At 34.5% G+C, this 23,459-nt stretch overlaps 1 protein-coding gene across 6 annotated transcripts in view; it reads left to right on the top strand.

Moving 5' to 3' along the window:
* The first annotated feature begins 825 nt into the window (after window positions 1-825).
* The window catches only part of LOC129285801 (187-kDa microtubule-associated protein AIR9), an 83,317-nt gene continuing 60,683 nt past the window's right edge, over window positions 826-23,459 (top strand). For 3 of the 6 annotated variants that reach the window (XM_054921698.1, XM_054921696.1, XM_054921699.1), the window contains exons 1-9: window positions 830-989; window positions 1,398-2,282; window positions 8,730-8,801; window positions 10,408-10,473; window positions 10,589-10,660; window positions 10,765-10,830; window positions 10,962-11,024; window positions 11,111-11,176; window positions 19,930-20,029. In XM_054921698.1, coding sequence (XP_054777673.1) covers window positions 1,428-2,282; window positions 8,730-8,801; window positions 10,408-10,473; window positions 10,589-10,660; window positions 10,765-10,830; window positions 10,962-11,024; window positions 11,111-11,176; window positions 19,930-20,029 — 1,360 coding nt within the window. In that variant the 5' untranslated portion in view covers window positions 830-989; window positions 1,398-1,427. Of the gene's footprint in view, window positions 990-1,397; window positions 2,283-8,729; window positions 8,802-10,407; window positions 10,474-10,588; window positions 10,661-10,764; window positions 10,831-10,961; window positions 11,025-11,110; window positions 11,177-19,929; window positions 20,030-23,459 lie in introns of all 6 variants that reach the window. The other 3 variants (XR_008587306.1, XR_008587305.1, XM_054921697.1) reach the window with 2 other exon arrangements.

The raw sequence follows: 23,459 nt of genomic DNA, 5'->3' as shown, positions 1-23,459 counted from the left end.
AGATTTGAAATAATAAATCCTATTCACAACTTTTGCCAAAAGAATCACAACTTTTTTTCAAAAAATTACTAATAAAGGTAAAATAATTTTTTTAATTTAAAATTTATTGACAAAAAAGATCTTAAGGAATTTCAGTAGAATTATAATATTTTGGAGGAAGAGATTGTCATTTATATAATTTGAAGTGATTTTATTATTATTTTTCCAAATAAATATGATGAAAAAATTTGGGAGAATTATATATATATATATATATATATTTTGACTGAAGGGAGAATTATATCTAAAGACTCTAAAAAATATTTATAAATAAAAATTAATATAAAATTATTTGTTATTAAAATAGTATTAAGGCCTTGTTTGATATGATGGAAGAGTTTTTAATGGAATTAGAATCGAAATCGAAATTGAAATTGAAATCGAAATAGAATTAATTTTTAAAATTGTGTTTGGTATGAAGATGGAATTCTAATATAATATTAATTTATATATATACTTAAAATAAAAAAAGACCAAATTGTCCTTTTTTCTCAAAATTAAAAAGACCTACCTTATTATAAATGGACAAAAAGATGAGGGCAGTGGTGTCCACAAATTGAAGCAATTCCATGGTCAATATGATAAAATTGAATTCTAGCATTTTTGATAAATTAAGATTTATAAGAATTATAACTCCTATATATCAATTATGTTTAAATTAGAATTCTATTTATAATTTTATTTTTATCTTGTCAATTTAATAATATGCCTATGAGATTGGGGTGTTTTTTGTTTGGAAAGTCCCACTTCCTCCTGTCGTTTTTCTAGCTTTTTCAACTTCAGCACACCGGCCCCGGTTAATGTCTCTTTTTCCCTCTCTTTTGCTTTTTCGTGCCACTCTGCAAAATGTCCGACCCTTGCAATTGCAGCTTATCAAACCCTAGAATGTCCAAATTCAGTTTCGGTTTTAGCTCCAGCGTCTTCTTTTGCTAGATCTATGCATTCTGCTGGTGAGGCTATTATCCTGTTTTGGTCCATTATGAACCTTTGAATGAGTTTGGTGCGTGCGCTCCTTTACGCGTCTTGTTTCAGTTCGTCTGCATGCTATTCGGCCCTTTCTTGCCCCTAGATCGAAACTCGGTAGCATGGAATTTAGTTTCAGAAGCTGCATTTCGTCTGCACTCACTCTTATGCATTTTTACTTCTACCATTTAGTCTTTTGTTGCCCAAGTTTCTTTCTTTTCCAATTTCCAAATTTGTTGAAGCTTTAATGTTGGCTACGATATTGCCTTTTTTATGCTTAGAATTAGAATTTGTGTCCTATTACCCTTTCTTGCTGTTAAGCTTCGGATGGGAGGTGCTTTGTTTAGGACAATGTAGATATTATCTAACTGACTTTTATTATATTGTTGGATCAGAAGACCTACTTTTGAATAACTATCTGGGAGATGAAAATGGAGGTGTCCTCAGAACAATCTGGTGAATTTATTTCAGAAAATCCCCAAATTCCCTCAGAATTGGCCCATGTTGATTCTTCGTCAGAAACCATGAAAAGATTTTCTGGAGTTGGAAAGTCTAGGGTGGCAGTTGGGTCAAAGGGCTCCCCTGCAAGTGCTCCTGTCAGAAAACGAGTAGGACCTAGAAATGTTTCAGATTCTACATTGGGTGCAAAAAAATCGGGTTTAACTAGTTCTTCTAGTGGTTCTACAACTTCAGTATCTGTAGCACGAGGAAATAGTAGTGGAGGATTACTTGAGAAGCCATTGAAGTCTGATGGAAGAACAAAAAACTGTATTGATTCTACTGTCAGGAAAAAAGGCAGGCTTTCTTCAGTTGCAGAATCTGCAAGGAGATCCCTTCCAGAGCTTAGGTGGGGTTCTGTGTCTTCATCTCCTGCTAAAGCTTCAGCCCGAGCTAGCATCTCGGGGACTAGAAAATCAGTTCCAGCCTCGCCAATGGGCCAGAGTTTGAGGAAATCCATTTCATCTGATGTGTCAGAGCTAGAGGCTGCAATAAAATCGTCGGTTAAGATAGCATCACCTGTATCTTCTTCTTCAAGAAAGGTTGCTTCTTCTTCATTGGATGGCAGCTGCAGCTCATCAACTAGGAGAACAATTTCTAAAATTTCTTCCTCATCAGCACGGTCACCATCTATCTCCAGTACATTAAGATCAGGGTCCTTGTCATCCTCTAAGGATAAAATTTCAACTTTGTCTGGTCGGAAGAAAGGACCAACTCCTGAAACCCGAGACTCTCATTTTATTGTTCTTCCACAGGTTGAGATAAAAGCTAGTGACGATGTGGTAAGCATCATTTTAGCGACAAATGAAAAATTTAATTTGCAAAGAACTAGATATGCAATCTTGTTTTCTTTAGGCTTTCCATACTAGTTCATCCCACTGCCTCTTATGCCTTCTTACAACTGAAGCAAGTAAAGACGCTGTGCATTCATTATTATTTCACTGAATTACATCATTGATGTTAATATTAGATTAAATTACATGGACATCCTTGAATTTTGCTAAAATTACTTGGACCTTCTCTTCATTTTCAAGATTTACTTTATAGATATCAGTGAAACTGGAGTTACTCTATATAGTAGTTTAATTTTATATTATCTTTGTTTTTAGGTAAAACACCCTTCAATAATGTAAATGCCTAATTTTTTCAACTAAGGTTCTGAATGGAGGGCATTTTTGTCAACAAATTTATAATCCATAATTAGACAAAAGTGTTGTGTAACTTTTTGCTTAGGGGAGATTTGTGTCTGTCTTGAAAATAGATGTGAGTTTTGTACTTTTGTGTAATGTGACAACAAAACTCTGGATCGAAGGACAAATGATGATTCTCCAAGAGGTTGACAAATTCAAGACATCGTACAAAACATTGAATTGCAAAACTCCTCTACTGTAATTAGAATTATCATTGAATAATTGATAATTTTTTCAATATTAACTAAGCCGTGCCCCATTTTCTTTTGCACCCTAGGACCAAAGGAATGACATCTTTGTGCTTTCTTTGTATCTTTGCATCTTATTGTGATTCAGTAATGTTATAGATACAATTGTTAGGCAACTATCTTGTTAGCTTTATTATCCATAGCTATACATGTGGAAGGTGAGTTGAAGACTTTTGATCTATTTAGGATTTGAATCTCATGCATACAAAAATCAATTTCCAATAAAAGGGGAATTATTTTATAAAGATATAGAAGATTTTGTCCTTGAAACATTGTGATGGAATATGGGATAATGGTTAATTAGGATAATTAGAATTCATCTACAATATCAGGATTATCTGTTAGGGGTATGTAAATAAGGATGTTTATCCATTAGAATCATAGTTTATTATTTATTTTATTGTTCTTAGATATTAATATCTTTAAGATTATATTTAGATTTAGGATTTGAGATTTGAATTTAAATTATTATTATTTTATTATTTTTAAAGCTTTATAAATAGAGCTAGATTTTTTATTTGTATTCAGCTTTAAGTATTATTGAATAAGAGTTTTCGAGAGTTTCGATTTTTCCCCTTCTTGTTTCTCTCTCCCTCCTATGTTTATAGCCGGTCCCAAGCCCGGGTAAAGGAGGAGGGTTGTGTTAGGCCATCAACAGCCAATGTAAAACTTTGTTGAATCTATCATGAACATAGACAATAGACGTTATAATGTTAATGCTAGGTCGTTGCCCGTAAGTAACGCGCTGCATGGCTCGAGTACAGTGATAAGTGAATTAGAGCCGCTGCATCGGCGCCCGGATGTAGTGTTAAATGAGCAAGGGCTACCGCGTCATTCTGGACGCACGCGGCTAAAGAAGTTAGTTCATAAGAGCAAAATTAGATTTGGTACTTGGTATGTTGGGACATTAAATTGTAAATCTTTAGAGGTTGTAGGGGTTATGATTCAAAGGAAAATCAATATCCTTTGCCTGCAAGAAACAAAATGGCATGGAGAAGAAGCTAAGGATATTCAAGGTTTCAAACTTTGGTATACAAGAAAAATAAGTGCACGCAATGGAGTAGGCATCATTATAGATAAGGAGTGGAAGAAGAACGTTGTAGAAGTTAGCAGAATTGGAGACAGAATTATTTCCTTAAAAATGATAATTGGACGTGAGACTGTTAATATTGTTAGCGCTTATGCGCCGCAAGTTGGGACAGAAGCCAGTCTTAAGGAATTATTTTGGGAGGATTTAGAGGGGTTGATTCGACATATACCACAGAGTGAAAAGATTTTTATTGGAGGAGACTTTAATGGGCATGTTGGGAGGGAAGCTGGTCAGTATGCGAGGGTGCATGGTGGTTTTGGTTTTGGAGAGCTAAACAATGAAGGACAAACTCTTCTTGATTTCTCATTGGCGTATGATTTTAAGATTGCCAACACTTGTTTCAAGAAGAGAGATGAGCATCTCATCACTTACAAAAGTGGAGCCTCAAGTTCACAGATTGATTTTCTTTTGGTTAGGAACACAGATAGAAGACTTTGTAAAAATTGTAAGGTGATCCCCGGAGATGCTGTTACGACACAACATAGGGTCCTAGTCCTTGATGTGTATATTATGAGTAAAATCCAAAAACGTCAACAAGTAGTAACACCAAGGATTAGGTGGTGGCAATTAAAAGGTGAGAAGCAAGATATTTTCAAGCGAAATCTTTTGGATAAAGGAATTTGGGAATCTCAGGGAAGTGCTAACATCATATGGGAGGATATGGTTAAAAAGATACGGGAGGTTGCAAAAGTAATTTTGGGAGAATCGAAAGGTTCTGGTCTGAGAGATAAGGAGTCTTGGTGGTGGAATAATAGTGTACAGGACAAAATCAAGTATAAGAAGAACTGTTTTAAAGCCATACATTTGTGTAACAATGAGGAAAATTGGGAGAGATACCGTATGGCTAAGAAGGAAACTAAGAGAGCTGTGGGTGAAGCTCGTTCTAAAGCTTTTAAAGAATTTTATAAGAACCTTGAGACGAAGGAAGGAGAGCAAAATATTTATAAGATTGCCAAGAGTAGGGAAAGAAAATCAAGAGATCTAGAACAGGTAAGGTGTATTAAGGATGAAGAGGGAAGAATTTTAGTTACAGATGATGAAATTAAAAATAGATGGGAGACTTACTTTTCTAAATTTTTCAATGATGGAGAGGATTCATCTAGTAACTTGGAGGATTTAGTAACTGGTGAAGGAGAACAAAATTTGTCGAATAATACGTGATAAGGAGGTAAATGAAGCTCTTAAGAAAATAGCAAATGGTAGAGCCAACGGACCTGATTGTATATCTATCGAAGTGTGGAAATGTTTAGGTGAAGAAGGGGTGAGATGGTTAACTAAGTTATTTAATATGATTTTACGATCCAAGAAAATGCCTGATGAGTGGAGGAGAAGTACATTAATTCCTATTTATAAAAATAAAGGAGATATTCAAAATTGTACTAACTATAGAGGGATTAAACTCATGAGCCACACAATGAAATTGTGGGAGAAAGTAATTGAGCACAGGTTGAGATTGGAGACAAGTATTTCTGAGAATCAATTTGGTTTTATGCCAGGTAGATCAACTACAGAGGTGATTTATCTACTAAGGGGATTAATGGAAAAGTATTGTTGTAAAGATAAAGATCTACACATGGTTTTTATTGATTTGGAAAAAGCTTATGACCGTATACCAAGAGAAGTGCTTTGGAAAGCGTTGGAAAAAAAGGGAGTACGGATTGCTTATATTAAAGCCATACAAAATATGTATGAGGGGGTAAAAACTAGTATAAGAACACCTAGTGGTCAAACAAAGGATTTTCCTATAAAGATTTGACTACATCAGGGATCATCTCTGAGTCCTTATTGGTTCAACTTGATGTTAAATGTTTTGACGGAACATATTCAAGAGGAAATCCCGAAATGTATGCTCTTCGCAGATGATATAGTTCTTATAGCAGAGACAAGAGAAGAGGTTAATTGCAAACTTGAGTTATGGAGGAGGACATTGGAGTCGAAAGGTTTTCGTCTGAGTAGAAGTAAGAAGGAATATTTATATTGTAAATTTGGTAAAGGAATATTCGACAATAATTTGTAAGTGAAATTGGGAGATCAAATTATACCTCAAGTGGAAAAGTTTAGATATTTGGGAGCCATTATTCAAAATGATGGCGAAATCAGTGGAAATATTTCACATAGAATTCAAGCTGGGTGGTTTAATTGGAGAAAAGCTAAAGGAGTTATTTGTGACCGTAAGGTGCCTAATAAACTTAAAGGAAAGTTTTATCGCACTGCTATCAGACCGGCAATGTTATATAGTAGTGAATGCTGGGCTCTAACGGGATAGCAAGAGCATAAAGTTGGAGTAGCAGAGATGAGAATGTTATGATGGATGTGCGGACATACACGTAAAGATAAAATTCGAGATGAGCACGTACGCGAAAAAGTGAGGGTGGCACCTATTGAGGAAAAAATGGTAGAAAATCGGTTGAGATGGTTTGGGCATGTACAAAGAAGACCAAGGGAGGCACCAGTGAGAAGAGTGGAACATATAACTTTGAGTCCGATTAAGAGAGGTAGAGGAAGGCCTAAGAGAACACTCTTGGAAGTTGTTGAACGCGATCTCTTAATTAATAATATTCCTAAAAGCTTGATAAATGATAGAGCACAATGGCGTCTTGCAATCTATGTAGCCGACCCCACCTAGTGGGATAAAGGCTTGTTGTTGTTGTTGTTGTTGTTTCTCTCTCCCTCCTCCTTTTCTTCTCTCTTTCCCCTTTTCCCCTTCCTGTTTTACATCAATTTGGTATTAGAGCCTAATTTCACCTCCCTTCCTTGTGTTGCTTTTCTAGTTGAGATTTATAAAATAACATACACCTTCTTTAAAGCCACATATCATCATATAAAATATTTGAAGGGTATATTTGAGATCTATATATTCATGATTTTATATGGGATATTACCGTGAATGCCCATGCAAGGAGTTCCAAAATTATTATGGCACCCCACCTCAATGTATTGGGTGTCCACAGTATCATGAAGGCTACTAGAGGAAAATAATTGAAGAATGATGCCAATACTGGTATGCATATGACTAATGGTGCGGTTATGAAGCATGTCATAGGGTTGAATATGCACAACAAATTGTTGAAGAAAAAAGTTTTGATGTTAAACTATAAAGGCAAATAGCTGAAGTCAAATGTCATAATGCTAAATCCAATGTTGAATTGAAACATCAGATTCAAGAAGGTATACGTTTAACTGAGAAAATAAAGAAGAGTTTTCAATAGATTATGGAGTTGCTGAGCAACCAAAATCTACCTCATGAGCAGATAGATGTTGAAACTCCAACACTAGAATCAAAGAGGTTTACTATAACTCATATGGAGCCTAATCATGAAAATGGTTTGTCCGCCCTAGTACCTTTACCTCCACAGGCTCCATTAGAAGTTCCTCTACTTTCTGTACAAATGGCACCTTCCCAAGTTGTGATCAGCCATAAACAATCTCGCCTTGCTACAGATTCACCTCATCAAAGAATGCCTTAGGATTTAACTAGAAGCTTCAACATTATTTTGTCTATTGGAAAGGGTTCCCAGAATTTTCTTATATTCATGTTCATCTTCCACATGTCTTAATCCATCACTGCCTCACCTGCTGGAAAGGATTTCCATATCGGTGTTAATTTGTGCTTCAATGTTAACTTGTCAGGAGATAGGTTCTTCAAGTAGGGGAGAAATAATGGAATATGGGTTAATGGTTAATTAGGATAATTAGAATTTATCTAAGATATTAGAGTTATCCATTAGGAATGTTTAAATTAGGATATTTATCCATTAGAATTAGAATTTATTATTTATTTTATTATTATCTTAGATATTTGTATCTTTAAGATTATATTTAGGTTTAGGATTTGGGATTTAAATTTGAATTGTTATTATTTTATTATTTTTAGAGTTTTATAAATAGAGCTAGGTTTTTCATTTGTATTCAGCTTTGAGTATTATTGAGTAAGAGTTTTCGAGAGATTCAGCCTTTCCCCTTCTTCTTTTTCTCTCCCTCCTCCTTCTCTTCTCTCTTTCCCCTTTTCCCCTTTCCTGTTTTACATCACAGTGAATTTAAAGTATGGTTAAATTATTTCTTAACAAATGATATTTTTGAACAATTAATTGTTGATAGAGCCTAATGATGTCATACGATTCTTGTAGCTGATTTCATTTAATGAGATAAGGATTGTTATTATAAATTTGTACTTACAGACAAAAGGGTTCCATTTTAAAATTATAAAGTAATTTGTTGAAAGTTGACACCAAGTTAGTCGTATGCTTTATTGACCATTGCAAAAATGTTGTGTATGTAACCATTGATGAATGGATGTACTATGGTTAAGTCAGTTTAGTCATTTGAATTATGTTATCTACATAGCGAATAGCTTGTCATTCATCCCATTTTTCATGGTAGCATTGGAGTACCCTGTTACTGCATGACTGAGAGGGGTTGTGCCTAAAGCATACCCTTTCAAATTTGGTGAGCTTGTTATATCCATAGTATATCAATTCTATAATAGAGGCGATGTTTTGCTTGCTAGAAAGCAATAGGCATCATAGGTTGCATTTACTCCATTTCCTTTTTCCTTAGGGCTTGTGTTAATGCAATCTCTCCCTTGTATTCGTGAAGAATAACTTCCTTTGTTTTGTCTCTTTATCCATATATCATTGAGCTCATACTATGGGTTTTTTGGTCACAATTATTATTTATTCTTGATCAATGTTGCAAATTCAGAGATTGGATCTTAGAGGGCACAAAGTTCGCAATCTCAATGCCAGTGGGCTAAAATTATCATCAAACTTGGAGGTAAACTGATTTTCCTAGCGACACTATTTATTGTGGGAAATATCTATTCAAAGAAGATTGCTTTTAGCACTTGGTATAATTTTCAATGTTTATCTAATTGATAGTGTATAATTGCATTGTGCAATTCATATAGTTGACCCCACCTAGTGGGATAAGGTTTATTGTTGTTGTTGTATCTAATTGATAGTGCTAGCTTTTTATGCCTGAAAATTTTCATTGATTAATTTTATTGATCATGGAACACTTGCAAGAAGAAGGCAGAATTAAATAACTAGGGTGGAGCTGGTGTTTTATATTCAGATAACTCTCCACAAGTAAAGAAAATCAGAGAAACTAAGTCCTAACGTTTGAATATCTACAACAGGAAAGAAAATAATGCCCCTTCATGGATTTCATTGTTGCTGTAGATCTGGGCTTTAATAGGGAGAAATCTGAGCTTTCATAGAGATAAATCTGTTCTGTAATGAATAGGATTAAACCTGGAGAGCTTTCCAGATTTGATCATTCATTAAGTTGGCCAATTCACATTAAGCCCAATATTACGTCCACATACCAACACTCCTCCTCAGGCTGGGGTGTAAATGTTAATTAATTCCAACTTGAGTCCAAGGTCTTAAATTCTTAATTTAGGTAAAACTTTAGTTATCGTACATGCTTCTTGAATCTTGTGGATCTATACACGCAATCAACAGTTCTAGACTCAATATTTCCTTTAATAAAATGGTGGTCAAACGCTATTTGCTTGGTCCTGTTGTGCTGGACAGGTTTTTTCTGGCTATACTCATTGCTGCCATGTTGTCATAGGGAATTTTGACCTTGCCTTCATATCTAGTCTGTAGTTTTTTCTAGGAGACATTTATGCTAAATACCTTCATAGATTCCAAGGGCAAAGGCTCAGTTGTGAGCCACAACTGACTGGTTGTTTTTACTTCTCCAAGTTATTAAATGTTCCCAAATATAGGTGCAATAACCAGTTGTTGACCTTTGACCGGTAAATGAACCTACCCAATTTGCATGGTGATACACTTCTAGTGTTCAATTAGGATTCATTGAAATAGATTCCCTTACCTGCTGCCATTTTGAGGTACCTCAAAATTATGTGTGCTACCTCTAGATGGAATTCACACTACTTAATTGAAATTTTGATGGTTAGAAAGGAAGTAACAGGGTTAATAACATCAAATAATGATTCATCATATATTATATGACCTGATGTTCATCAACTGATTATCCAATTTTTTAAGAGGATTTACTTTAAGGACAAGAAGTCAGGTTTAGGATCTCTCTGGTAGAAACTAAGGAAAATAAATCTTTTCCATTGCACAAAAGCCTGGTTGTTGTAATATCGATTTTATCCTTGTAATCATTTCTCAACAACAACTATTTGTTTTTATTACTATTTTTCATCTGGGGAAATATATGACATTTTGTATTTTAAAAAACCAGTGTTTTTCTTTCCATTTCGTTTTCCATTCCATTTTTCCTGCCAAATGAGCCCTTAGTTCTTTTAAGAAAAGAAGATAACTTGATGTTGTCTCTTGATGTCCCTTAGTCAATTTTTGCTTTGATGGTTCTTATAGTCTTTAACCAATGGTCTTTTTGGCAGTTTGTTTATCTTCGAGACAATCTCTTATCTTCACTGGAAGGAGTTGAAATATTGACAAGAGTAAAGGTTTAACTGTTTAAAATTTTAGTCTTTTTATTTATTTATTTATGGTCAACGAGTCTTTGTAGAAACTATAATTATATGGATGTTATGTTTGATTATTTGGTGCTTTCCATGCCAGGTTCTTGATTTGAGTTTTAATGACTTTAAAGGCCCTGGATTTGAGCCTCTTGAGAATTGCAAAATGTTGCAGGTTTATTATATTTTACATCTAAATAGTTGCCTTAGAGCTTCCCAAATAGAGTGAAAGATTATGATGCTTAGCTAATGGCATTTTGAAATATTTATTTTTCACAGCAACTTTATCTTGCTGGAAATCAAATAACATCAATGGCAAGCCTCCCACAGCTTCCAAATTTGGAGGCAAGCTTCAGTTTACTGAATATCCTGTTTTTTTTATTTTGACCAGCTTAATCTTTATCCTGCTATGACTTTAAAATGCAGCATTTTAAATCATAATACTTTCCTGCTTATGATTCATTTTCTTTTCACAGTTCCTTTCAGTAGCTCAAAATAAGTTGAAGTCTCTTGCAATGGCAAGTCAACCTCGACTCCAGGTTGTTTTATTGTTGAGTTTTGCCATTATATTCAGATTGTTTTCATATTTAGTAGTTAATTTTTTATTGAATATAATTTCTTGCAGGTTTTAGCTGCCAGCAAGAATAGAATTTCTACTCTTAAAGGGTTCCCATATTTACCGGTTCTTGAGGTTAGTATGGCATCATTATTTGCATTAGACATAAAGAATGAGGTCAGTCAAGTGGTCTTACATCTTTATACTTTTGAATTAATATACTGGGTCAAATTTTGATTGCATTTTATTCATTTGATCAGAACCATATGTATTGTACAAAGGAGAAAAATTACAACAAAAACTAATTAGGACTAATAAATACAAAAATTACTCATAATTAATGCCTAAATTCCATGATTTTAGCATTTTAAAATGCTCCATGATTTCAGCACTTTTCCTCGAGTTCGGCTGTTGGTATTTGTCATCCCAAGCTTAATTATTATCTTCTAGAACCTTCTTGACAATCTGTTAGCCAATAAATCTGCTTATTGGACTCCTGCAGGAACATAAGGGGTCCAAGTCAGCCTACTTTCTAGCTTTTTCTTTATGAAATGCCTTTCAATCTCCACATGTTTAGTTATGTCATGTTGAATCTGGTTATGAGCTCTATTTATTGATGACTTATCGTCAGAATGTAGTTTCATTAGATCTCCTCAAGTAGTTTTCAATTTTTAGGAATAATCTTAGGCCATAGCAACTTACAAATGCCAAGTGCTGAAACTTTGCTTCTACACTAGATCTTGCCATAATTGTTTTTTTCTCCTCTGTAATAGTTACCAAGTTTCCTCCTAAGAATGTATAGTACCTAGGTGTTTGTATGTTTCTGAATCAACAAAACTGTATTTTATTCACAGATGCACAGTATGTATATATATTTTACAAATAAAAACTATACAGGGAATAAAATAAAATCAAGAATAAAATATTAACTCTCATGATCCCATCTAATTATATCCCTATATTTAAGGAATAAATCTCTCTAATAAAATACATTAAATATTAATTTGACTATTCTCACACTCCCCTTTAAGTTGGATCATAAATACTAATCATGTCCAACTTGCTTAAGCAACTTTCGAAAGCAGGTTTATGCAACCCCTTAGTCAATATGTTTATTGCCTGAAGATTTGTTGGTAGGAAGGTTAGGCATATGATTCCATCTTCCACCTTCTCTCTCATGAAGTGTATGTCTATCTCCACATTTTTAGACCTCTCATGTTAGATGGGATTTAAGGCCATGTTGATGGTAGCCTTATTGTCACAATATAGTTTTAGTGGTAGATCGAGTTGGCCATGGATTTCCTCCAATACCCTCTTCAACCAAAGTTCTTCCATTATGCCTTGAGCAAGTGCCCTTGACTCCGATTCAGCATTGCTTTTGGAGACAACTCTTTGCTTTTGACTCTTCCAAGTAACAAGATTTTCCCATACGAACGAGCAATAACAAGTAGTCGATCTTCTGTTTGGGTGATGTCCACCCCAATCTACATATGTGTGTACTTTTATAGTTCTTCAGTCATGATTTTGGAACAACAAACCTCTTCTAGGGGTACCCTTTAGATGCCTTAGGATCCTATATGCTGCTTTCATGTGTTTTTCCTTTGGTTCACACATATATTGACTAGTTACACTCATAGTAAATGCTATGTCAGGTCTTGTGTGTGAGAGGTAGATAAGTTTCCCAGCAAGCCTTTGATATCTCTCTTTATCATCTAGCTTTTCTTTTTTCTTATCCTCCTCTTCCTCAATAGTGTTATCTTCTTCCTTCTTGGATTTTTGCTTCTTCTTCAGAACGACAATAGGGGTTTCAACAAATTTACATCTTAGCATACTTGTCTCTTTTAAGAGATTAAGTACATACTTTCTTTGAGATACATAAATACCTTGCTTTGATCTGGTAACCTCCATGCTCGAGAAATAGTTCAGATGTCCAAGGTCTTTGACCTTGAATTCTCTTCTTAGAGCAGTTTTCACTCTTGTATTTCTTCACTATGATCACCAGAAATAATTATATCATCAACATATACAATGATGATGCACCTCTTACCTCAACAAACACGATATGATTTGATGGTCCTTGTTGGTACCCTTGTAATTTTAAAACCTTTGAGAATCTATTGAACTAAGCTTGTGGGGATTGCTTTAGACCATATAAAGATTTCTTTAATTTGCATACCTGGTCAACCTTTCCCTCAGCGAAGCTAGGGGGCAAAGTCATATAAACTTCTTTCAATTCTCCATTCTGAAAGGCATTTTTGATGTTTAGTTCGTGCAATGGCCATTCAAGATTGGCTGCTCTAGATAGAAGTACCTGGATAGTATTCAATTTTGCCATTGGTGCGAAAGTTTCCTAATAATCAATGCTGTAAGTCTGTATGAACCCTCTAGCCTCCAATCGGGCCTTCAGCTTTTTGAGGCTCCCATCAGCCTTATATTTAAGGGTAAAAACCCATTTGCAACTTACTAACTTCTTGTTCCTTGGCTTCTGCACAGTCTCCCAAGTCCCATTTTTTTCTAATGCTTTCATTTCTTCTAGGACGGCCTTTCTCCATCCCCTTGTTTTTAGGGCCTCGTAGATGTTATTAGGAATGCTAACACCATCTATATTAGCAATAATTGCTCGATAACCAAGGGATAGGGCTTCATATGACAAGTATTTTTGAATGGGATGTTGTGTATGAGACCAAGGTTTCTTCCTGAGGGCAATTGGCGATTCTAGATCATCTTCTGAGGTCTTCTCCATATCAAGGTTTTCATCAATACTTTCACCTTCCTCTCCAAGACTTTCTCTCCCAAAATCTCCTACTGATTCTAATTCTGGTACTGCCTCAGGTATGAGGGCTTTTATACCCTATTTCATCTCCTGCGTGTAAACTTTGATCTCTTTACCTATAGTACCTGCATCCTTGTCTCCTCCTCAGCCTTCATTTTCTTTTACTTTTGGCATAAAAGGTACAGGTACAGGCTCAAGAGAAATATCAAGAGAAGTATGGTGGTTAAGAGAGTCATTAGGAGAATACTCATGGTTAAGAGTAAACTGAAATTCCCTTCAATGCTGCCCTTGCATTGAAGGAGATGGGTAAAAGGACTCATGTTCAAAGAAAGTGATGTCATGGCTAAGAAAGAGATGTTTGGAAGTGAAGGATTAAAGCACTTATACCCTTTTTGGGTGGAGGAGTTATCCAAGAACACATACTTGACAGCTTGAGGCTCAAGTTTGGGGGATGAATGGAGATGAACAAAGGTGGAGCACCAAAAAGTTTTCAAAGGAAGATTGGTCTCAAGATGAGACAGAGAATGTGTTTGGTGAAGACACTCAAGTGGAGTAGAGTTGGACAATATTTTAGTAGGCATATGATTGATGGGGTAAGTGGCAGTAAGAATGGCATCCCCCCAGAAGTATTTAGGCACATTTGTGGTAAACAGAAGAGAACGAGCAACTTCAAGTAAATGTTTATTTTTCTGTTTAGCCACCCCATTTTGTTGAAGGCTGTTAGCATAGGAAGTTTTATGAACTATTCCCTACTTAAGGAAGTCACTCAAAGATTTATTAACATATTTAGCACCGTTATCAGTTTGGAGAACTTTAATGGATGTGTGAAATTGATTCAATATCATGGGTAAAGAATTCAATGAAAATAGATGTCACATCAGACTTATCTTTCATTAGATATACCCAGCACACACTAGCATGGTTGTCAATAAAAGTGACAAATCACTTGGCATGGGTTCGATTAGGGACACGAGAAGGACCCCACATATCACTATGAATGATAGAAAAAGATTGAGAGGGCTTGTATTTAGAGCTCGGAAATGAAGATCGAGGATGTTTGGCCAATTCACAAATATCACAATGAAAACTAGAAATTTTATCAGATGAAAAATGAGGAAACAAACGACTCAAGTAATGGACATTAGGATGACCTATTCTTTTATGCCATAACAAAAGATCAACTTTTTGAGAGGTAGATGCAAGGTTGCAATGGATATGAGACTAGAGATTACTCACGGTTGATTTATCTTGGTAGTAGAGTCTATTACACTCCTTAGCATTGCCCATTATCTTTCTTGATGAGAGATCTTGGAAAATACAATGAGTGGAAAAGAAGTGAGCATTGCAATGAGCTTGTTTAGTCAACTTGCTTATAGACAACAAATTACAAGCAAGATAGGGGACATGAAGAATAGAATCTAACTAAAAAAATTCAGAAACAGTAATACTACCCTTTCTAGCTATAGTAGAAAAGGTGCCATTAGTTGTATCAATTTTCTGACGTCCACTACATGGGACATATGATGTGAATAATGTAGAATTTGCAGTCATGTGATTAAAGGTCCCAGAATCAACAATCCATTTAGAGTTAGCGGAGCAAACGTTGAATGCATGATGAGAATTACCTTTCTTAGCCATTGAAGCATTATGTGATGGAGAAGATGACGGATGGATTGTAAGGACTGAAGCATTTCTATAAGTTTATTTAATTTGTCCTTATCAACAGCTAGTAAGGAAGTAGGTTTGTCTTGTGCAGACTCAGATGTAGCCTGGTAACCATGAGGGTTTACCTTTACGAGGTTTTTAGTTAGGGAGATCACAATACTTATCTTTCGAGTGGCTAGTCTTCTTACAATGGTGTCACACATTTTTGCCTTTTGCATCCTTTTGCCCCTGATCAAAATGCTTGCTTACTAAAGTAGAAGATTCAGATGAAGGATGAATAGAAGAAGGGATAGGTGACATTACCTTATGACGAGAAGCCTTTTGGCAAACTTCGGCAAAATCATCATGGGTTAATGGTAATGGGGAGCGAGCCAATATGTGACTTCGACCGTCATCTGGTGAATGATGAATGCCAACCAAGAATTGAAAGACCAATCTTCAATCCGATACTTGCACTTTACAGCATTGTTGGAACATGGCCATTTCTCTTTTGTGTTGAGATTAATTGCTTGCCATATAGCAACTAGGTCTAACTAGAATTTTGTTACCTCTCGTTCACCTTGTTTGATATGCCAACTTTGTGTCTTTGAATCATAAAGTCAGTCACCATCTTGACCATCTGAATATGACTGCTTAACTGCTTCCTAAATATCTCTTGCCATTAGAAGAGGCATGAAGGAGCGTTGAATTGTGGTGTCATATTGTTGATCAACCATGAAGCTGCCATAGAATTTTTAGTCTCCCACTTCACTATAGCCTTTAAGTCCAATGCATCTGGAGCCTTAGAGTGGCCAGTGATTAAACCCAGCTTGCCTCGTCCCCCGATAGCAAGTTTGATTGCCATGGCCCATTCACGATAGTTGTAGCCATTAAATTTTTTTGAGATGAGAAGAGTAGAAGTCCTTTCAGCAGAACTCAACCCTTAGGGAGTTCCGCCATATGGGTCAATGTTTGAGTCAGTCTTTTTCCTAGAACCAATACCCATAGTTGAAAGGTGTGGAATGCATGAGTTTGACTTTGGGTGTGATGTGATTTTGGTGACGGAAGTTGAAGAGAGGGAGTTGCACAGTGCAAACACTGAGGGGGATGATACCATGGCAAAGGAAAACGTTGATGAAGATGCATTCTCGTGCGACTCGTGACTTAAGGATGTTGCGCTAGAAGGAGACGCTCACGGAAGACGAGCACACAAAAAAAAATGTTGACTAACGTGTTCTTTGTGCGACTTTGGACTTATGTGTGTCGTGCGATGCCAGTCATGCTAGAGGAGTAGAGCTGGTAATTTAGGTCGAGTTTGACAAGCCAGCTCAAACCAGCTTGAAAAATTTAGGGTTGAGCCAAAAAAAAAATTTTAGTGCTTAGGCTTGAAAAAAATCCGGGCCAAGCCCGAATACTTGAAATTTTTTTAAAAATATAAAATATAATAAATATTAATTAATTCTTTAAGTATTACGTCATTTTCTACTAAAATACCATATATTTGAATGCTTGCTATAGTTATTTTTTAAAAAAATTAAAAAAATTTATATTTTCATATTATTATTATTTTTAATCAATAAAATATCTCAAAATAATATTTAAAATATATTTTAATATTGATTTTTATATTTTAAGATCCAATTTTTTTAAAAAGTTTTGAGTCCTATAAATCATTTGCGTTATAAAAAATAAAATAAGATAATTAATTTTAGAGTAAAAGTAAAATTTAAAATAATTTAAAAAATAAAATTCGGGCATGTACGAATTCTCGACTCTACTACTAAATAAACATAATAAATAGAGCAATATTTTTGGATAATTATTTGGTTATCATCCATACTAGACTTAGGTAAAATTAAAAATAAGCTAAAGTAAATACCTCTTGTATGTAGAGGTTAAACAATATAAAAAATTAAAGAAAAATAATTCCAAAAAAATAATATTTTACTCAAGTAAATGATTTTGTTTTGTATAATATAATGATGGCTATTTTTCTTATATTCTTAAAAACGAAAAGTACAATTTACCCAAAAGTTATTAAAAATTTTGAATTAATCGGGACAATGATTTTAAGTTAGTGGTCTAACCGTGAATTGAAATCAACTTGATCATAATTAAAATAATATAATTTAATTAAAATATATAAAATATTTATATATGACCATGATAAGAGTAATATTTTTCTTATATTCTTAAAACTGAAAAGTACAATTTACCCAAAAGTTATTAAAAATTTTGAATTAATCGGGACAATGATTTTAAGTTAGTGGTCTAACGTGAATTGAAATCAACTTGATCATAATTAAAATAATATAATTTAATTAAAATATATAAAATATTTATATATGATCATGATAAGAGTAATATTTAAACAGCTAAGACATTAATTTATAAGCAAAGGAAACATTTATGAATAAATTACACATAATACAACACAATACTAACAAAGTTATTTAAGTACAAAGTTGATAAGTTATTATTTTTTACTTTATTATTTTGAAGTTAAAATATTATTTTATGGTTAACAGAATTATTTAAAAATTAAAATTGATTCAAAAGATAAGGAAAAATATTTTTTAAAAGTTTTGGATATTCAGGCCTGCCCGAATAAGCTCGAAGGTGTTAGGGTCGGGCTTGACTATATGAGTTTTTTAAAAAGGGTAGGATGCTTTAAGCTCGATTCGAATAAGCTCTGCCATCTAAATTACCGGCTTTATAGAGGAGAATGCTCACGGATGAGTTGTGATTCGTGGGATCAATGACTGGGGATCTGGACTAATTGAGCCAGCTTTGATGCCATGGGTGTTTTTGAATTAGAAAAACTGTATTTTATTCACAGATGCACATTATGTATATATAGTTTATAAACAAAAACTATACAGGGAATAAAATCAAATTAAGAATAAAATATTAACTCCCATGATCCCATCCAATTATATCCTTATATTTAAGGAGTAAATCTCTCTAATAAAATTCAATAAATATTAATTTGACTATTCTCACAGTGTGGATCTTCAGTTTGCGATTTAGCTTGCATAGTCACCATTTGCAAACTTCTTTTTCCATTCTTGCGCTTTTGTTGAAAGAATTCTCTTGCTTCTGAAATTCAGAACTAATAAAGATCAATCCTAAAACTGATCCTTTTGATCCGACTTACATCTAGCACTGATTTACAGCTGAATGATTTAATCTTAATTGGGGAATATTTACAGAATATTTATGAGGTTACTTGATGCTGTTAAGTGAAGGCATAAAACCTCTAGTGGCTAGGCCCTTCTTTTAGGGGAAACTAGGTTAGAGTTTAGGGTGAGTAACATTTGTGCTCTAATACCCTGTTAAGAAGGAAGGTACCGAACAAAATATGACTACTATAACTATTCAAGTGGTCAACGATGTTGTGTATAATCCCTTTCCATTCAATTTTATTCATATGAATACTATAACTTCACAAAAGACACTTCTGATTCATTTGTTTTGATGCACTAGAAATATTTATTCTCTTATTGGAGGTGGGTTTTGATAACTTTGTTCTCTTTTGGGAGTAATAAGAAGCACAACGTTATTTGGCAGTGATCTATTTGTTATCTTGTGGTGTCCGTGGATAAAACAGAATGCAAGAGTATTTACGTAGAAGTTTCTTCTGGAAGATATTGGAAAGTTGATGGGGACCAATGCAGTATGGGGTGCCTGTAATGGGCATAATTTTCTGGATACCCCTTTGCATTTTTGAAAATTGTTCTTATAGGTTGTCCCTTGTGGATTTATGAACGAGCTGGAAAGTTCTCTTGATCTAACGTTTGTGTTATATTTCTATTTTTTAAATTATCATTGATGCTTTGGAGTATTCCCTTGATCTTAAATCTTTAATACTTCTCAGCAGGGAGCAGAACTAACCATTTTTTTTCATTAGAACATAATACACTTGTTTAATTGGAAGTTTCGTCTTGCTGTTCTATTTGGGAGAGTAATATTTTCTTGGCCTCTCTCTGGATTTTAGCTAATGGTCTTTTGGTTCTTTTATTTTTGTTTTTATTTTGTTTTTTCTGGCAGTGAAGGGAATGAAAGCTCTTCCTTGTTTTTGTATGTTTTTCTCTTGTCTTTATTTTTTTCCTTTTATATGTATCTTACCTTGTTATTTACCCCTTGCCATTATATGTATCTTCCCTTCTATATTAAATAGGACTGGTAGCAACAGACCTTCCATTCAGATCCAATTTCTAGGGGAAAATGAAATGCTATAATGAGAAAATATTCAATCCGTAAAAACTGGTTGATAATGATCTTAAGAATTAAAAGCTGCTGAAAACAGAATATCCATATGATAAATGCAGCAGATAATATCTTGCCAACACAGTGAAAAAATATTTCAAACATTTCCAAGTGACTTTTGGGCCCTCAAATTACTGGCAACTCAATTTTTGCCTGTGTTAGCTAACCTGCTGTTGCTGTCAATGATTTTGTTGTACTGTAGCATTTGCGTTTGGAGGAGAACCCTATACTTAAGATGCCTCATCTGGAAGCAGCATCAATTTTGCTTGTGGGGTCTACTTTGAAAAAATTTAATGATAGAGGTACAAGTGGTAAAATTATATTTAGCCTTTGTATTCTTAATATTGTTGCCAGGTTTAACCAGAAGAATAATACAGCTTAATTCTTATTGAGTATGTGCAGATAATATAGCTCTGAAAGTTTTATTTTATTCATTCTAAGAATGAGGAAATATAGAGAAGGAGGGAGGAGTCTTGGTATTAATGGCTCATAATGAGTATTTATTACACTCTATCCCTATGATACCAATAAATTCTATGTAATAAATAATAAATCTCCTAATATAACGCTCCCCTTCAAGTTGGAGCATAAATGTTAATCCAGCCTGACTTGTTACTCATATATTCAACTTGAGCTCCATTAAGAGCTTTTGTTAAAAAAAAGAAAAAAAAAAAAGAAATCATCCAATTGTTTTCTAGTGCATACATGTCCATGGAGATGAAATCCTCGTGAATCTTATCACGAAAAAATTAACAATCAATTTCGATGTGCTTTGTACGTTCATGAAGCACAAGATTATCATGAACATAGTAACTTTGTTGGTAGTGAGGTTTTTAGGCCAAGTTCCTTCAATAATTGATATATCTATAAAACACTTTGCATGCATATTGTGTCATGACCCTGTATTTTGATTGTACACCTTAAACAACTTCCCATATCTTGCTTCTCCATGGCACCAAATTTCTTCCCACAAATACACAATATTCATTGGTGGACTGTCTAGGAGCTCTGAATCTGCCATAATAATTTAATCTCCCAATCAATCTTCTATACCTCTCAAGTTGGTCAAATTATGCATTCTTTATCAGCATTAAGGTTTGGTTTGAGATCATTGGATTGCTGCATGGTGTGTCTTCTAGTTTTCCTATTTCTTTTAATAGATCAAGAACTTATTTTATCTGAGTTAGAAGAATGCCCTTCTTGCTCCTCAAAACTTCAATTCCTAAAAGATACTTCAATAGTCCCAAATCTTTGTTTGAAAAGGAGAATTAAGCCAATGTTTGTTTTTTGATTGAACATAGAATGGTCACTCTTGCTTTTACTTAGGCCAAACTTTTGAACCACATCACTAAACTTGCCAATCCAAGCATGAGGACTTTGCTTCAAGCCATAAAGGGACTTTCTCAAGTGGCACTTTCCCATGCTCCCTTGAGCAACAAAATCAGGTGATCTTCTTCTTCAAGAAGATCACCAAGTAAGAAAGCATTTTTGAAATACAGTTGATGTAGGTCTCAACCATAATTAGTTGCCACTTAAATGAAGAGGCTGATTGAGGAGAGATTAACCACATGTTAAGAAAGTCTTAGAGTAGTTAACACTATCGGTTTGAGCATAGCCTTTATCAATAAGGCAAGTGTTGAGATGATCAAGTGTATCACTAGGCTTCGTCTTGGGAGTAACCTATTTGCATTCAATTGCTTTGTTTCCCATTGGTAAATCCACTAAGGACCAAGTACCCTTACTCTCAAGGGCCTTCATCTCTTTCATCACAGCATGCCAACCCGGGTGAGATGAGGCTTTGTGAATAGTTTGGGGGATAGAGATAGTATTTAATGAAGCGATAAAGGAATTGGAAGGAGGAGTCAAATGGTCATAAGAGACAAAAGACAAAGCATGGTTTGTGCAATTATGTTTGCCTGTCTGAAGAGCTATAGGCAAGTCAAGGTCTTGGTTAGAGTTTGGAACATCATTAGGCTCGGGAGTTGAAATTGAGTTAGGCTCAGGGTCAAGTAGGTGCCTATTTTTACACTCAACATCACCATTTTGAGCTAGGGTATCTGCATAAGATGATCAACGAAGAATACCATTTTGAAGCATATATGCTGGAAAGGAAGCTGAAACTTATTCTTTAACATTATCATTGCGCAAAGTTTGTATAGAGATGCTAAATTGAGTTTTGATCTTAGCACAAAAGGCAGTGAATAACTCAAAATGATTTTTCATTAAATATAACCAAGTGATATGAGAGTAATTATCAATAAAGATGGCAAAATACTTGAAACCAAACTTAGACTTAACATAACATGGACCCCAAACATCAGAATGAACTAGCTTAAAGAGCTTCTTTATTGACTCTAGACATGAGGAAGATGGTGATGTTTGTTAAATTGATGCACCTGCCAGATTAGCATATGCAAATATTTCTACATTGGGTTGTTCACCTCTTTTAAAGAATAACCCCTTTCTTGAGGTACTATTAAACACTCAAAACAGTAGGAAGTAAGCGAATAAATCTAGAAAGTTTACTAGAGCAAGAATCTCCCTCTCATAAAGGTCACAAGCCAAGGTAGGAGAATTTCCAATTGATAAATGATAATTTATTTCTAAATGATATCCAGCTGGCATGGATGCTAGGATATTTATAAGGTGAATTTACAACTGAATCAATCAAAATAATTGTGTAAAAATCTGGAACTAACAGACTAGCACGTTGGAACCTCACGAACAGACTCGAGGTCCTATTATTTAGCAACTAACAGCAATTAATTAAAATATGATTAATTTCAATCAGTAATATTCCTAAGAATCTGAATTACAGCATCCACTTCTGTTATCTTTCTCCTCTTTCTTCTTTGGTAAGTGATAAAAGGTTTATTATGGTGACTTGTCCTCTTATCAGGTACCTTTTAAGTACCCCACTTCTGCACATGCTTGTACGTGGATTTCCTTCGATGAGTGCTGTGTTGACTTACGAAGCTCATGACAAAAGTAATATTTGTTCTTAGATGTGACAAGTATATCAATTTTCCTACCAAACTTTAATGTCTCTCTTTGTTAACTAATTGGCCTTCTTCCTCCCTTTTGTCTTCTTTGCCTTCTTCTTCCTTACTTTATTTCTTCTTTTTTTCACTACAAAGGGAGTATCAATTGACTTGCAACGAAGCATTCTGATATATTTCCTTTGTGAGATGCATATTCTTATCTTTGACCTAGCATATTCCTTTCTTTGACTTGGCAAGTTCTGTGGTCCCCACACATCACTATGGATAGTAGCAAAAGACTTGGTGGGTTTATTCGTTGCTCTAGGAAATGATGTTCGATGGTGCTTGGCTAGTTCACACACTTCACATTTCCCATTATGGTTATTGATTGAACAAAGAGATAGGAACAAGCAAGATAGGTAATGAAAATTGGGATAACCCATTTTCTCATGCCATAACACGATATCCACATTTTTAGAGGTTAATATAGAATTGCATACATTGTTTGCACGTTGATGTCTCATTGTTGAATCTTTAAGGAGATAGAGCCCCTTGTACTCTTTGGCATGATCAATTGTCATCCCTGATGATAGATCTTGAAAAATTCAATGGATTGGAAGAAAATTAGCATAACATTTAGATTATTTTGTCAATTGGCTAACAAATAATAGGTTACATGTTAATTTTGGCATGTGGAGCACAAATTTCAGGGTTTTGGATTCTAAAATAAGGATACTTCCTTTTCTAGCAA

This window comes from Prosopis cineraria, unplaced genomic scaffold, assembly GCF_029017545.1.
Source record: "Prosopis cineraria cultivar Desert tree isolate PC_DT_omini unplaced genomic scaffold, ASM2901754v1 PC11, whole genome shotgun sequence".
In the NCBI taxonomy this organism is placed as follows: domain Eukaryota; kingdom Viridiplantae; phylum Streptophyta; class Magnoliopsida; order Fabales; family Fabaceae; genus Prosopis; species Prosopis cineraria.
Note: the sequence above shows the minus strand (reverse complement) of the source record. Positions and strands in the feature narration are given on the sequence as shown.